Source organism: Sipha flava, unplaced genomic scaffold (genome assembly GCF_003268045.1).
Source record: "Sipha flava isolate LNK unplaced genomic scaffold, YSA_version1 126_pilon_pilon, whole genome shotgun sequence".
NCBI lineage: Eukaryota > Metazoa > Arthropoda > Insecta > Hemiptera > Aphididae > Sipha > Sipha flava.
The window spans coordinates 848116-865442 of record NW_020271752.1 but is presented as its reverse complement, the minus strand read 5'-3'; the positions used below and the strand labels follow the sequence as shown (position 1 = coordinate 865442).

At 24.3% G+C, this 17327-nt stretch overlaps 1 protein-coding gene across 3 annotated transcripts in view; it reads right to left on the bottom strand.

The window, feature by feature from the left end:
* The window catches only part of LOC112694250 (histone acetyltransferase KAT7-like), a 100975-nt gene extending 83648 nt beyond the window's left edge, over positions 1–17327 (bottom strand). For 2 of the 3 annotated variants that reach the window (XR_003149551.1, XM_025569664.1), the window contains exons 1-7: positions 17201–17327; positions 15569–16274; positions 12906–13232; positions 12605–12843; positions 12022–12297; positions 7730–7956; positions 7323–7509 (exon numbers count right to left, since the gene is read on the bottom strand). Coding sequence is in view for 2 of the 3 variants with exons in the window: in XM_025569664.1 (XP_025425449.1) it covers positions 7323–7509; positions 7730–7956; positions 12022–12297; positions 12605–12843; positions 12906–13232; positions 15569–16274; positions 17201–17218 (1980 nt within the window). In the remaining variant the exon portion in view is untranslated. The remainder of the gene's footprint in view (positions 1–7322; positions 7510–7729; positions 7957–12021; positions 12298–12604; positions 12844–12905; positions 13233–15568; positions 16275–17200) is intronic. The other variant, XM_025569665.1, reaches the window with a different exon arrangement.

Sequence of the window (17327 nt, the reverse complement as noted above, 5' to 3'; positions counted from 1 at the left end):
AATTATATAATGAGCTTGAATTAGTAGTCACCGGGATAATATTAAAAATTTGTTTAAGTTTGACGATGACTGTAATATTGACAGACATAAAGGTGTAAGTTTGTGGAATGGTAATCATCTCACCGAGTATAAGTAAATAATATCACAAACGGAACAAAATAGGGGCGACGCTGTCTGCTACGACAATTGAAGGAGGCAGACATCTCGACGGCCGTATCGACCGGGCAATAACTTCCGGGGTAATTTCAAACATAGCACAGAAATTAGTCTTTCATCCAGCAATATGTATTCGAATTTTAAAGAAAATTAATGGAAATTACTAATTCTACATTTAAAATATATTAGGTAGGTATACAGAGCAATTTCATCACGAATGCACAATTTTTGAAGTATTTAAAAACACCAAAATATTAGATAATTCACAGTTGTATACACATATTTAAATTCTTAAATTGTAATATTTAAACAGTTTAGTAACAAAAATAATTTTTAAAATAATTTTTTAGTTAATTGCAAACAGCTGGTATCTTATTTATATTATATTGATAAAAAATATTTAAAAAAAAAAAAAAACTACAAAAAAAAATTTCTTTTAATTCTGTGAATACTATTAAAAAAAAATAGGAACGATTTATAAAACTAGCCTAAAAATATTAACACTTAATTTCAAATATTAATACTAACTAAAAATAATTTACTTTGAATTATTGTATCTAAAAAATATAAAAAATAAATAAATATCTAGTTATTAAAACTAATTAAAATCATTCTGTTATATATTATGTATTTTATTAAAATAAAATATCATAAAACCACTTATTTTAGAATTTAAAAAAATCATAGTTTTAATATGCATTATTAATATAAATAATTTCTAAATTAACTTTATAAAAAATGGTCTGGTTCTGGAAATCAAATTAAATAATTAAACCTGCATTAAAATAAAATAACACAAACATATCGTCACAATAAGCTTTTAGAAACTACTTAAGGCTCAAATTTTCATATAACAAATAGTATAAAATAAAATCGTATCGCTTTTTAAAAAATTAACCGAAGAATACAAAAATAATTAATTGTTTGATAAAATATCAAATTGGTTTTATTAAGAACAATTATATTGTATTTATATTAAATGTTCAAGAAACTATAATTATTTCAGGGATATTAAAAAACCTCTATTAAATGATCAAATCTATCTTTTCAATGAATTTGTAAAACAGTAATAATTTAAAAAAAAAAAAAGCATTCTTTGCATTCAAAGAATAAATAATAAGTTATATTATACATTATAGTTTATATTATATTATTTTAAGTTACTTATTTAAGTAATTAAATCATATTGATTGGTAGCTGCTTGATTTTTTAATGAAAACCCAAAATTTCAAATTTTATCTCTAAGTAAAATATTATTTGAAAACGCTCATAAGCATTTCTAAATATATAAATAAATAAACAAATGGTTTATATATAGAAATAAATAAACGATTAGCCTGGAGTATTATTATATTTTAAAGTAAATTTCCATTTAAAAATGCATTATCATGCATAAAAAGTTAATAAAATCACAACTAAATATGAAGAAATAAAGGAAGGAATATATTGAAAAAAATCGGTCGTTTTAAATAGAGATAATTAATTTTAAAATTAGATTATTTAAAATGAGTTTTTACTAAGCATAAGCTTAGAAAGATTAATACATCGCTTATTATTTATTTATTATTTCCTAAAATATATTGGTATAAAATATAATTTTTATAATCACTTTGTACATATAAAAAAAATTAATTAAAAATAATGCCTGTCATAGTTTGTGAAACCCGGAATAATTTTTATTTATTTAACATATATTATCATTGAACTATTAAAGTTAACAATATAAATTAAATAACTTTTTCTTAGTGATTTATATATAAAATATGTGTTTACTACATGAAACTTAATATAAGTTAAAAACGCAAAATAATATTACATTTCTTAGAACTTAACGGTTTTTTTTTTTTTTTATACTTTCTTCTTACAAAATTATTTTGACATTTAATTCATTAAATATTCCAGTTCATACACTCAAATTTAATAATCAATTTAATAATTCAATAATTGAATACATCAAGTGTGAAGTATTAAAACGTTGTAATAAACATTTAAATAACCAGAATAACAAATAATAACTAAACTATTTTCAAAAAATTACAATTTTATCAAACATAAATATTAACTTGACAACCATTGATAAAGGTGAATGAATCGTGGATTAAAAGCACATTCAACAGTACAACATAATAATATATTATGGTATAACTATTTTGCAAATGAGACTTTCAAATTAAAAAATTATATTTTCAAATAAAATGTTTATTGATACTTCAAAAAAAATTAACAATATTTTAATATTAAGAAATGAGACATTTTGCGAATCAAAAATTATATTATTACAATGATAAAATACAAGAAAAAGAAATTAAAACCCACATCGGATGTGTTCAGCAACTGCAGATAGAAATTTAAGATTTAGTTACAAAATAATAATTAATATTCAATTACTTATAGACATGCGTTACTACAAATACATTAATTTACGACAAAAATCTAATAATGTAAAAGTATTATTTTTAATGTTACACATAATTATTATATTTCTTCATTGAGCTAGTTAATAGGCACAGGCGTTACAATGTATAAAATTTAATGAATCGCCAAACAACGTCTATGTTTTGTTGGAGTTCTCTGATGAAGCATAGTAGTGGCTGATCCACAAGAGGATTAACCCCCCCCCCCCCCCAAAAAAAAAAAAAAATCAGGAAAAATATATATTATAAATCAATAATTTTATAAATTAAGAAAAATATATATTTTTTTTTAAGTATGAGGGAAAGTATATAATTTGTATTCTTATTCATACAAGAAATTAGTAGTCTTAGATTTAAATTACCTAACGTATTATATTACTTAATATTATCTTAGTTCATTATCAATCACTGACTGTAATGTTATAAAAAATATCCCAAAGGAAAACATATTTCAACCCCCCCCCCCCCCACTTAAAGAAAATCCTGGATTCGTCACTGAAACAGAGGGACGAATTAAAGAAAAAAGAAAAATTCCGCAAACGGATACGTACGAAGGGGGTATAGAGGTGCCTACGCCCCGGGCGCAATTCCCGGGAGGCCGCAAAAATGAAAAATTTGCAATTGAATTGTTACTTATAAGTAAAAGCAATATGATATATTTATGTAATTTTACTTATACAACTTATAAATATTTTAATGTTATACTTATGAATCTACTTATAATTATTTTGTATATTTATATTTTAATAAGTTATTGATTTAAATAAAATTAAATAACGCTTACATAATTATAAGGAAAAATCATTATATTACATCTATAAAAAATATTCAGTATTTTTTTATAAATGAAAATACTTAAGATCGTCTTTTGAAGTTTCGTCCCGGGCGCAATATTTGATTGCTACGGTCCTGCGTGTACGGATATCATACGTCAGGTAGGCGCTAAACAAAACGACGTGTTTATACATTGAGTGCATACAAAACGCAGTGCCAATAAAATATTATAACAAGAGCCGTCTGGGGTTGCAGAACGAACTCGCGCTGGGTCCATGACCTGGGACAACCCCAGGCTGAGTTCGGTGTGGTGTGCAGTGTGGGGGTGGTGAACGGGCAGACACGCAACCACTGCCGCCGTCGACGGGTGTATATGCCTACGCACGATAGTGGCCAGACACGCGGCCGCCTCCACCCGCCACTGTGGCACGGGTACGTCGACGGGCGGAACAGATCGGCTGATCGCGACGGCCGCTAGAGTGGGTGGAGGAAACGGAAAAACCATTGGCTGCGGTCTGCGACGGGGCAACACTTTGCGCGGTGCGTGTAACACACGATTCTACGCATTTATACGACGATATTTACATAACGTATCGCATCATAAAAGTGCATTACAGTCAGTGGCGTGTGCAAAAATTTGTTATGTGGGGGGGGATGTCATAAATGAAAAGGTATTATTTTCTATCTTTATTCTTTATTATTACACATTAAAAAATGCAATCAAGGCGGAAATTCATCCTTCTGACTTGTACACTAAATTCGTCAATTATTTGATCTGAAGATAATGGAATGTCTCGATGTATATTCATTAACGCCTATCCATTTAACCGTGACTAACCCGTCGTATTTCTTAAATACGTTTTTAAACGTTTAAGACAAAGAAAATAAAAGCTCATGGGGGAGATATATCTCCCATCATCTTCCCTGCGCACGCCACTGAATACAACACCGGGGCTTGGTTTCAGTGGTATTGGGCTTTTAAGTTTTTGCTAATCATTCTAGAACACTTATGAAAAGCTAAGCTAGTTGTACGCAACAAGGATTTTAAAACGAAAATGCTATACAGCATACGTTTACATATCTTTGGAACTTTTATACTACTGTTTATCGTATTGATACATTTGATTTGATCCGATTAGAGGTTTCATAAATATCGTTTTAAAATTAAAATTGTAAAAAAAATATAAGTGCTAGAATAGGAAAACCCAAATATTTCCGTATCATTTTTCAATACATTTAAAAGTTCATAAACAATTTCAATGCTACAGTTTTTAACCGTCGCTATTTTTCATATTTTAAGGGCACATATAGCGCTTATATTAGATTTTTAAGTCATAAAATAGCGTATATTTCAGGACTTTTCAGTGCTACAAAATCCAAGCCCTGATTATAACGAAAAAATATATACACACATTTGTGTAGAGATTCCAGTAGGGGAACGCTGAATGTCTCGTCAAACGAGAGACCATTGCTGCACTCCCTTGTTTTATACACGGCTTTTTAGATTATAGTGTTTTCGTTTTTATGTTATAATGAGGGTGCCAATATTATACTTTACAGCACTCATCTCCTTTGCGATATATAGTATTATACCATATTATACTACAGTGCAGCGAAGTGCACTTTCGACAATACGCGAACAATACCGACCGGTGCAACGACGCGTCGATATATGTTTCCGTGGGAGGAAACAGTTATTTTCAATAAACCAAACGCCCTACGACGCTTGCGGCAATAATATTTAAAAAAAAAAAAAACGAAAACTGCCATAATTTGACCATGAATATTACTGCAATAGCATTTACATAAATATTCAACAATACGACTATATAATCTACATGCATGCTGCAATATGCTGCTCAACTTGGAAACAACAGAATAGGTAACCAATATATTTTTTTAATATTTCGGCACAACTTTTCCAATTCTTTCAAAAGAAACGCTAAGAATGATAATGACCAAATTATTTTATTTTACTTACATGTACCTATGAATTATTAATATTTATGAAATAATACAAGAATGTATACATAATAATCATCCATTTTTATGAAGAATTCTGACTGTAAATATCACGACAAGACATACGTTTCCACAAAAAATGTGTTATCTATCATTTAGAAAACACAATTACAAGTGCTCTAAAAAGTTACATATCAATCATATATAAATTATTAATTAGAAAAAATAGACTTATATCAGATTCTTATTTGGAACAAGTCATTTTTAACAGTCTTAATATTTTTAAAATAAAAATATTGATTTTACACATCATTTAATTATTACTATGATAATTATAATAAAAAATTGTAATAGCATTGAATATAATTTACAAGATAGATCGTAAAATGTCTTAAGTTTTACGTACTAATATAAACCATTTATTTTGATTTTCTATAAATATGAGTATTATACAGCACTAGGCAGAGTAATGTTTGTAAAAAAATAAATACTAAATAAATAACTAAATACCGACTGAATTGAAAATGTATAATTCAATGGAAGATTAATTGTCTGGCAAAATGATTAAATGTTAACTCCTTTGCAGATACTTATAATTATAATTGACAAATACTTAGCTACTATCATATTTAAATACAATTATTTATTAACTCCACATTTTAAATAATATAGATCCCTAAAACATTATCATACTCATACATGATACATAATAAATTAGATAGTAGGCAGAATAACAAAAAATGGCAAATTAAACGGCTGCTGGACTGAGAACTCTATTGATGTTACTACTTTTAACTCTATCAAAAGAAAAATGGGTACACATTTTTATTATATCATAATAAGTTATAATAGCATAATAAATATTCATAAACAATAATACAATTATTATTACTTATAAATTTAATGCATTTGATAAGATTTTATAATGCTGAATGCACCGCTCTAGTAGTATCTATTATAAAAAATTATAATACCTGCCCTTTTAACTTATATTCATTCTTAGAATAGTATTAATAAAATTTCCTTCAATATTTGTATTTAAAAAATTAAATTAAGTACATAAAGTGAAAATGTTAATATGCAAATAATAATTGCAAGTAAACTTGTAAGTACATTATTATAGCTTAAAATAAAAATGTTTATGCATATTATGGTAAACATTCCACTAATTTATTAGTTTCAAGTCATAAAATCAACATTAATAATTATTTGTATTGTATAGCACTAAAATTTTATAAATTTGAGGGATACCCATATAATAAATTAAAACTTAATACAAAACTAAGGAAGGTAACATCATAGTAAAATGCTATTTCTCTAAAATTTCTATAAATTAAGAGTTTCTCTCAAATTAAAGAATTGTATTCATTTATGAGATTATATTAAAAGCTCACATATTTTTTTGTTATTGAAAGGTTAAATACTTTTAAAAAATCTAACCATCATTATTTTAAAAATAAAAAATATAATCTTATAAAAGATGAATTGTTAGACATTAGTCTAAATATAATTTTATACTGAAACTAACTTATAAACACATCATTATAATATAATATTAATATATCAATCACTATATAGTATATTTTTATTATTTTCAAAAATTCTAATTCATTATTATTTTAAGTATGTTTTATAAATATAATAAAACTTTAAAACATTTTTGGTAAAATAAAAGGTTACTAAAAACTATTTCTAAAAATGGTAGTATAAAATATTTAACTTTATTGTTTTTATTCCATTATTTATAATAGAGAAACTAATTAAATTAATTCATTAAATTGTTGAACCAACTTATAGTGTATAATGCTACTTACACCCTGATTTAATTATTCTTAATATGAATGAATTTGAATTAATAAATTCACAAATGCATAAACATAAATAAAAGTTTCTTAAATAAAACTTGATATAAACTATAACTATTTTGTTGATATAATTTAAGATATATTTAAAAAAAAACATTGTTATCATTATTAAAATTTCTTATGAATTTCAATTAATACATTAGTCACTTACCTTACTGAAATAACCAACAATGTGGCATCCATCTTCATCCTGAGTTGTCATTATGTAAAACAAAAATGGCTCAACATCATAATAAAGAGTTTTATGATCCAAAAAAAACTTTGCCAACAGACATAAATTCTGACAGAAGATTTTAAATCGCTTTCCATCTACTTCCCAGACAGAAATACGATCTTTCCTAAAATATATATATATATATATATATGCTTGTATAAATCATAAACAAATGTACTTATATTTTAAATATTTAATGAGCTGTATAAAATTGAGTAAATATTTTCAATTAAATAAATATAAATATTAATAAAAAAATAAATATACAGGAATATAAATGCTTTAAATTATAATAAAATATAACTTACACTACTTATTGAATATTGAGTATTTTAATATCTTACCGATAAACTTCATCACCAGGTGGATGTTTCCAAACACATTTAAGTTTATGTCTAAATAGTACTGTTTTACTCTTCATATAATGTAAACAAAATTCACACAAATATAATTTGGGTACTTGTGTATATTCTTCAGGATATGGACTTTGATACCAAACTTCCATTTCATATTTTCCCATTTCTAAATATTTAGTACCTTTAAAATTTGGCAATTGCTTCAAATCTTCTTCCTATAAAAAAAAAAAAATAATAATAATAATTAAATTACACGAAGGCTTAATATCTTACAATAAAAATAACAAATTAATTATTTTAAATACAAATTTTTTCACAAGTTATAATGTATATCCTGACAATCATATTAAGAAAACACTTATTATACATTTTCACAACACATTCTAGAATTCACTATAAAATTTTAAACAAAATTCTAGGTTTAAAATAATTTTAATTTAATTTATCCAATAATTATTTGTAATGGCTTTATGGGCTGTATACAGAAAACTTAACACCACCACTCTACAATAATTTAAATCAATAATATTTATACAAATATTTTTAGAAATTTCAGATGTATTATTAAGATTAAAATCTAAACAAAATAAACTCAAACCCCTAACACAATAAAAACTTCCAAAGAAATACCCATAATTATACTCATACATTATTACTAAAACATTAAAACATTACTCTTTTTGATAAACCACTCCTTTGTATTTCAAATAAATTATCTAGAAACCTTTTTAACATCTACCATTCACAAACCCTGATTTAAGATTTAACTTAATATTTCAAATAATTTAACAGTATAAACATTTCAACTAATTCAGCGGTTCTCAAACTGTGCTCCGCGGAACCCTAGGGCTGCATGAACACATAAAAATTAACTAAATTTAAATATTATTATATTTCTTAGTTATTGAGGAAAAAAACTGGTACGAATACCTGAATTACGTAACGAGTTATACGTTTTAGTAGCACCAATTTTATTTACAACTAAGATTTGGTTACTGTGACTGGTATTTGGCTGGTATTTTCACATAATTAAATTAAGTAAATTTATCAATACAATATAAAATGACCAAAGTTTTCACCGCAAATGACAAAATCTGAACTTTAAAATAAAATAAAATTTTGAACTGTGTGTTTTTCTCAATATGAAATATTAATAATTATTGTCTTGAATATAAATTCCTGATTTTCGGAGCGCCGTAAATTTTTTTGAAAACATAAGGGCTCCATGGACCAAAAAAAATTTGAGAACCACTGAACTAATTCATAATAACTTAATTTAATAATTATTATAAATAGGTATATTAATATATTTATTTATTTTACTTTATTATATATAACATAAATATGCTACTCTATATTTGCATTGACATATAAATATTAACTAAAAGCCATAGTTTAAAAATAAATAATGAGAACTGAAATAATATATTATAATATAATACAACTAAACAATATGAAACAACACAAAATATAATATTAAATCATCATTGTTATGCAAAAACTAATAAAATGTATTTTTATAGTTTTTAATAATATACATTTTAGTTTTAATTACACTTTGAAAAATACAATTCATATGCATTTTTCATAACATTTATATTTTTAAAATCAAGAATATGAATGATTAATACATTTTTTTTTATAAATTAATTTTTTTAGAATCATAATTTAAAAAGTGAACATGGTTACTTTTTGCATAGAACATGATATTGACAAGATTATATTATATTTAATCAGTTATTTTCAATAATTCAAATCTATTTTTGTTTCAATTTAATTATATAAATTGTGTGTATTAAAATTAAATGATTTGCAGTAATTATATATAAAGCTTAAATAAGTATACATTGATTTAAGATAAAAAATATTATGTACATACAGAATATCATTGTTTATTTATAAAACATATATATTTTATAAATTAAATTACATTTTTTTGAACTTTTTTGTATTTTTTCAACAAGACTATCAGTAATAGATTAAAAAAATATTGAGTATATACTAAAATAATAAATTCCGTATATTTTTATCAGTATAATTAATGTCATGATCTAAATTTTAATGAGTAACAATACGAGTACGTACTTAAAAAAATATAAAAAAAACAAAAGAAAAATGTTTGTCATTCTACTAAGTCAAACTTAAGGACACATCAAAAATTATTTCTAAGAAAAAAAAAAATTCTTAGACCTGGAATTATGATTATTTTAGGTAAATTAAAATAATTAAATAGGTAGAACATACTAACTTGAATACTACAAATGATTGGATTTATTTTGTGAAATGTAAATCATTAATAGTTATAAAGAAATTAAAATTCTATAATAAAAACAATACAGAACTTAAAGAAGACTATTCCAGAAATAAATTTAAATGAGTATTATGTATGACATTATAAAATAACAAAAATAACATATTCAAAGGTATCTCAAAGAGATGACTAAAAATATTCACTAAAGTTACATTAACTATATTAAATAATTTAATGCGTTTTCAAAATGTATATTATAATATTTGTCAAATAAATTTGTCTTAAATTTGCTATTTATTAAATGATAATATAATGAAAATCATTAATAATTACAAAGTATCAAAACATATGATCCATATTATGTGATAAATCATGAATACCAATGATCATTGAGGCTCACATATAACTGAGGCTATATCATTATATGCCATAGTAACTCATATGCTGAGTAAAATTGTATTGTTATAATGTCATAATTGGCATTTACTACATGTTTTTATAATTGGATATCATATGGTTTACTGCATACCTACAAATAATATATAAACGTCCTATGATACCTCACCATATTTCAATAATTCGTATCAGAAACTATAACAAATGATTTTAAGTTAGTAAAATGTATCCTTTAAATCCTATATTAAGATGCAAGAGCAAAAATATTCTTTTAAACTATCAACAATTTAATTTCTAGACTTGTCGAAGTTCAACCATATATTTATTCACTAAAAAACAACTACAATAGTCAGAATTAATTTTTAAAAATTGTATGATAATGCATGATGGGTTGAACTGTGCCAGAAATATTTTTATATTTTATAATTACTTTTATTTTAAATTAATGATATTTAGTTTAATGAATTATAATTAATTTTTTTTTTCAGTTACTAAAATATATTTGTGTAGCTAAAATAGAAGTTTTGACAACATAAAGATCATCTGATACTTTACAAATATTGAATAATAGAGTCAAAATTAGTTATTATTAAACACTTAAATAGAGATTATTGTTGTTGTTTATTACAAATTATTTATTATTTACAAATTATTGTTCTTTTATTTATATATTTAAATAATAATTGTAATTTAATTGTAATATTTATTTATTAGTAGAATATTAAGAGATGATTGAATTTCAATAGACCTTCATATGTACAATAGTAACAAAAAAAAAAAAAAATAAGGATTTGAGGTATAGGTGTAATCAAATTAAATAAGTTTTTAAATGTTAAGTTTATTTAAATATTTAAATTGAGAAACTCCATGAATCTTAGAAACATTTGTATATTCTAAAAATAAAGTCAATATTTATCTTTGTAAATAGATGTATTATATATTATATATATAATATATATATATATATATATATATATATATAGAAATTAAAATAATATGATTTTGTACTTTATTTAAAATATAGTTCTTATAATAGATTATTGGTAATCAGCTATTAATAAACTATATGTTTTATCATAATATTTCTAATATAATTAAATAACCTATTTCTACTAAATGCTTCTATAGAGAGAATTGGTCACTGAGCTAATGTAACAATATATATTTTATAGTTTTTACATTATTAATCATATCATAAACCAAATAAGAAAATAATTATATATTTTTTTAAATATTTATAACCTACTTTATATTATTTTAAAATTTACATGACAAATTTTCAATATTTTTGTTCAACAGCTTTAATCAATATTCTAAATACAAATTTTTAATTACTTAGTTAATTATTATTTTTTAATGAAATGTACTTAATTCGGCCCATTAGCCTAGTCGGTCTACTTAATAAGTTATTCAGTTCACTATCTGTTGGCAAAAAATTGAGATCTTACATAGGTGCATGAAATATTTAAAATGTTTGTAAGTATTAAATTAAGTTGTTTTTATATTTAAATAATAATTTGGTTTGAATGGCTTTTAAGTTAAAATAATTATGATTTAAGATTTTAATTGTAATACTATAAAAATATTACTAAATCAATTTTATTAATAATAAATGCAAAATGAAGATACTAACAATTTTCTCACTGGCTACTGCTTGAGCTTCTTGAAACAACTTAAGATCATACAATGATATATTAGAACAGTTGAATATATCAGGCTCTAAGTCTTTACCAGTGAATATATCACTTTGGGAAGTATCACTACTACTAGTGTCATTTTTTTTTTTATCTTCTACTTCATTCCTCATTTCTCTAACTTTATCACGATACAATTTTTGTTCAGTTGAACTGGATTTTAATGCTCCCTTTAAACGTTCTTCATTTTTCTTAAGTCGTTCAGACAAATTATCCTAAAAAATAATAAATAAAGATCAAAGCATAATTTAGTGAGGCATTAATTGGTACAATATAGATCCAACCTCATATTTATAATTTAATGTGTGATCTACTTGTTTACTTAAAATTGATTTTTATTATTACTTTAATAGATAAATTAAATCTGTTTTATGTATATAAAAAAGTTAATGTAGTTAAATTAAGTATCCTAAATAGTTTTCTGAGTTAAGCCGTAAACATAAAAAAAAGTAGAATATTAGTAAATGGTAGATCACATTTTGTATCAATGACTAGTTTAAAACATATTATTATTAGTATTACTTGACATTGCTTTATTGTCAATCTGTGATACATAGGACAGGCTTCTGAAGTGAAATGGCGCTCATATAAACCATTTAGATGACCCAATGAATCACAACCATTTACTGGACATAGTCTTTCTTCTAATTCAACCAGGCCACCACTGTTCAATCTCTTATCATTACAATTTAATGGTTTACGATTTTTATCACGTGCTTTTTTAGTAGGCGATTTACAACTAGTACTTGTTGATTTACTCTCTAAAATAAACATATTGTATTATTATATCTATAAGAAAAAAAAAAAAAAACAAAACATATACCTGTATCTGAATCAGAATCTGTTGCTGTTGTAGTTCTATGACTAGCAGCCAATATACGACTTACTCTGGTAGATCCTCTAGTAGTAATAAGTTTTTTGTCTTGGGCTGATTTTGAATTAGAGTTTGTATTTGAACCATTTTTAGTTGGTTCTGGAACTGGGTATTTTCTAGGCCGTCCACGACCTCTAGAGACCTTCCCACTAGACGATGACTCATTTGCACTAGTAACTTTTACAGCAGGTTGTGGTGGTTTATTCAATATTTTCTTTTTATCTTGGTTTGTTTTTTTAACCTTTTTATCTATAGATGAATCTGAATCTGAAGATTCTAAATAAACATTTACAAATATAATGGTATTAAACTTTTTTAACATAAAATATTCATAAAAAATAAGGCAAAGAAAAAAGCCATAAAATCATGAGGCTACGAAACTAACAATAATAATTCAAGAATATATCTATAAATCTGTATGGGTTTGGTAATGCATAATCTTAACCAATTTTTTTTTTATCTACTTATATTAGAACAACTATTATTGATAATTAAAAGAATGATTTTTTTTAAGACATGGTAATGAAACAGTAAGTTAAGAAACATACATTAAAAGTAGTGGCAGATCTAATAATTAATCAAGATAGAGTAATGATGTATCCAATATAAAATTTAGTTTTATTCAATAGGGTAGAACCTAACTATTAATAGTTTTTATTGGAATGGTTTTCAATACATTTTTACAAACTGACATAAATACATATACTTTTATATTTAAAAAAATACTTATTTTACAGATTTGTATGTAGAAATAAATATAAATATAAAAATGATGAAAATACACGTGTATAATTTAATTTATATTTTACTAAATAATAAAAATGTCAATGATTAAAAAAATTATAATTTTAATTTTAATGAATACAGTGTAGCCCTATAATTTTGCTACTTCAACGCATTACTAATTCAATCTTCATTAATTTTATTTCTCAACCAGACTTTTAACTTTTTTAGAGTAGAAAAACTTTCAAGTGTTAAAAGTAAGAAGCAACACATGAACAAGTATCACCTAATTAATAGTTTAAGAATTTAATTAACTTATGTTATGTACTACTGATAAATTTATAAATATACTTTGAGTAAGCCTTTAATGTTAAAACTATTTGGAGTTGTATGACAAAAATGTAAAAGTGAAATATAAATTTAATAAGATTTAGCAAGATTTAGGATAACAATCTTAAGAAAGTATTTAATCTATTACAATTTCTCTATGGGTTTGCTAATGATTAGAAGTGATGCAAATTCATGTGTTGATAAAGATAAATAAAATAAATGTATATAACCTATCAACTGTGTGTTAAAAATTTAAATGACAGCACTCAACATAATCAAACATAAAATTACTTGTCCTGAGTGATTCATCACTGTTTAGTTGGAACCACTGAAGCTACAAGTTTAAAATTAAGTCAGTAATTTCATTTAATGATGCGAAAAACTTCTAAGAAAGGATATTTCAAAATTCAACCCCTACAGAGATTAAAAGTGACAAAAATGAAAAATATTTATAAAAAATGATATTTTTATATGCACCTTGGTCAGTGCATTTGCTATAAATATTTAAATAGTTATGGTTAAAACTGTATCATAAAGATATTAAAGATATGTTGTTTATCATACCTCTTTGTTAAAGTTAATATAATAATACATTTAATGAGACCGATAGTTGATATGTCTTGAATGTATATAATATATTATGTTCCAATTTTGTAATGACACTATTTAACATTTTTCTAATTTTTTTCTCAGAGTTGTCACAAATGCTTTCTTGAGTGTCACCACATCACCTGATTTTTCATTATTTTTGTCGGAGGAGAGAGTGGGATGGATTAGAAAAATTTTAAATAATGTTGTCACAAAATCGGAATATGAAAATATAATCCCCTCTCCCTCCTTTCAAGTAAAAAAAATGAAAAATCAGATGAAATGGTGACACTCAGAAGAGTATAAGCACAATTCTGCGAAAAAAAAATTGGAAAAATATTAAATAGTGTCATCACGAAATTGAAACACGAAAAAAGCCTGTTCTTTTACGTATATGTATAAGGATAAAAGAATCAATTGTAAATATTATTATTATTTTATTATTTATAATTCAGCTACTACTACTATTTAGCACTTGATTAAATTAAGTAAAATACATTTTTTTCTCCTTTAAAATATAACAATGTTTATTGAATTAATCACTTCATTTAGAGAAAGCAAAAAATATACATGGACGAAGCCGGGTAATTTAGCTAGTTTTTCATAAAACTATGAAGCCAGAAAATTTTAAATAATTTACCATTAAATAATATTAATATATAAATAAATAGTTTATTTATAGAAATAATAAATAAATAAACGTTTAACTTGGATTATTATTATATTTGTTAAGTACGATCAGTTTCAAATTAAAAATATAATAATACATTTATTTATTTATTTATTTCAATATATAAACTATTTGTTTATTTACATATAAATTTAAGAGTACTAACCATTTAATAATTTTTAATTTTAATTAAATTTATTTTTTATTATTTTATTAAATAATATTGATTCAAGTTTCAAGTTCTTATCTTAATAACCAATTATTTTAGAAGATATATAGAATATAATATATTTATACCAACCAGAACTTCCCGATGTTAATGTTGACGTTTTAGTGGTAGGTGAATGCTTCTTTAATGTTGCCATTGCTTTAGGTCTAGGTTTTACTAATGCCTTTTGTGTAGCAGCAGTTTTCATAGGTGTCAGTTTTGGAGGAGGAGGATCACTATCACTACTATTAATCTTATCTGGACTGAAAATACTTTTTGACTTTGGGTCAGGTTTTTTGATTCCATCTGTAACAGCTGTAGCCTTAGACCTAGGTCCTTGATTACGCTTCACATCAGATTTTTTACCTTTATCTTGAGATTTAAAAACTGCTGCCACTGTAGCAGTAGCTTTAGGTTTAACAGGAGGAAATTTTCTTTTAGTTTTAGTCTCAGCATCTGTATCTGAATCCGTATAAATAGCAACTGTTAATTTGGGAGCTGTACTAGACTTGCTTTTAAATTTTTCAGGTGAAGATTGTTTTTTGGTTAGTTCAGACACTTTAGGTTCTGATGATGTGGAAGCTTTTTTCCTAGGTGATTTTTTATGTTTTTCGGATTCAGAAGAATTATTTTCAGTGGTTGACGAATTTTCAGTGTCAGACGAACTTGAAGTATCAGATCCTGATGTTGTTGATGTTGAACTACTAGAACTACTACTGGAATCAGTACTTGAAACACAATCTTTCCGTGCCGTAGATTTTGGTGGCGTTGACGATTTATTCACAGAAGAAACAGTCTCCTAAAATGTGAAAACATTTATTTATAAAAATGTAAAAATTTAAAAGTAATAAAATGTCTAAAACTTGACAAGAATATAATGAAAAATTACCATGTTATAATATTTAAATTAAAATTGTTTTCTAGATAGTTCTATATATTTTAAGTCAAGAAACCTTGAGTTAAGACATAAATTAAACAAAAATGTAATGTTTTCAATAAAACTAAATTATAGCACAATCAACTAATTAACACCATAAACTAAATTTACTCCAAATCAAAGACTGAAAATTACTATAGTTTTTAAATATATTAGCTTTTAATTAATAGTAAGATAACATAGAGTAATATAAATTGCATAGATATATTATTGAAAATGTAATAAATAAAGAACCAATGATTATTTAAGTAATCTTTAAGGTCAATAAATTATTTTATTTTATTACGAAAAATAAAGTATTAAATACATTCATCATCACACAGACACCGGCTGATTATAAAAATTAAACTATATAATGAATAAATAGGAAATGTAACAACTAAATAGACCATAGTAGTAGACCATGATTTATTTACTTCAACATTATAATAAATAAACAACCAATATAATAAGTACACAAACCAATGCATACTTATTAGTATTTATTTTTATTTTAATCACTGAAAAGTAAATGCATCTTCCTAAATAAAACACATTTAAAAGGACAGTTAATTATGATATTGTAAATCGTAAAAGCAATTGGAAGTATACGTCTGCTTTTGGTATATTTAATAAGGAATAAATAAATGGGATATTTTTAAATTTAAAAAAGAATAAAAATGTTCAATATTCTTTAAATTAGACACAGTAAAATCATTTTTTAGGTGAAATTGTTTTGATTATCAGCAGACAAACTATTTATATATAAGGAATATTAAACACCTATTGTCTAAACGCTCTATACTAACCTTCTTCTTGACAGTCATGTCGAAAGTTAATTTTTGCAATAAATAATTCTAAAAAATATTTTATAGACACAGAGAAGGAAAAAAAAGAAGAGAATTTAACAAAAACAACAATAAATGTTCAACTGAA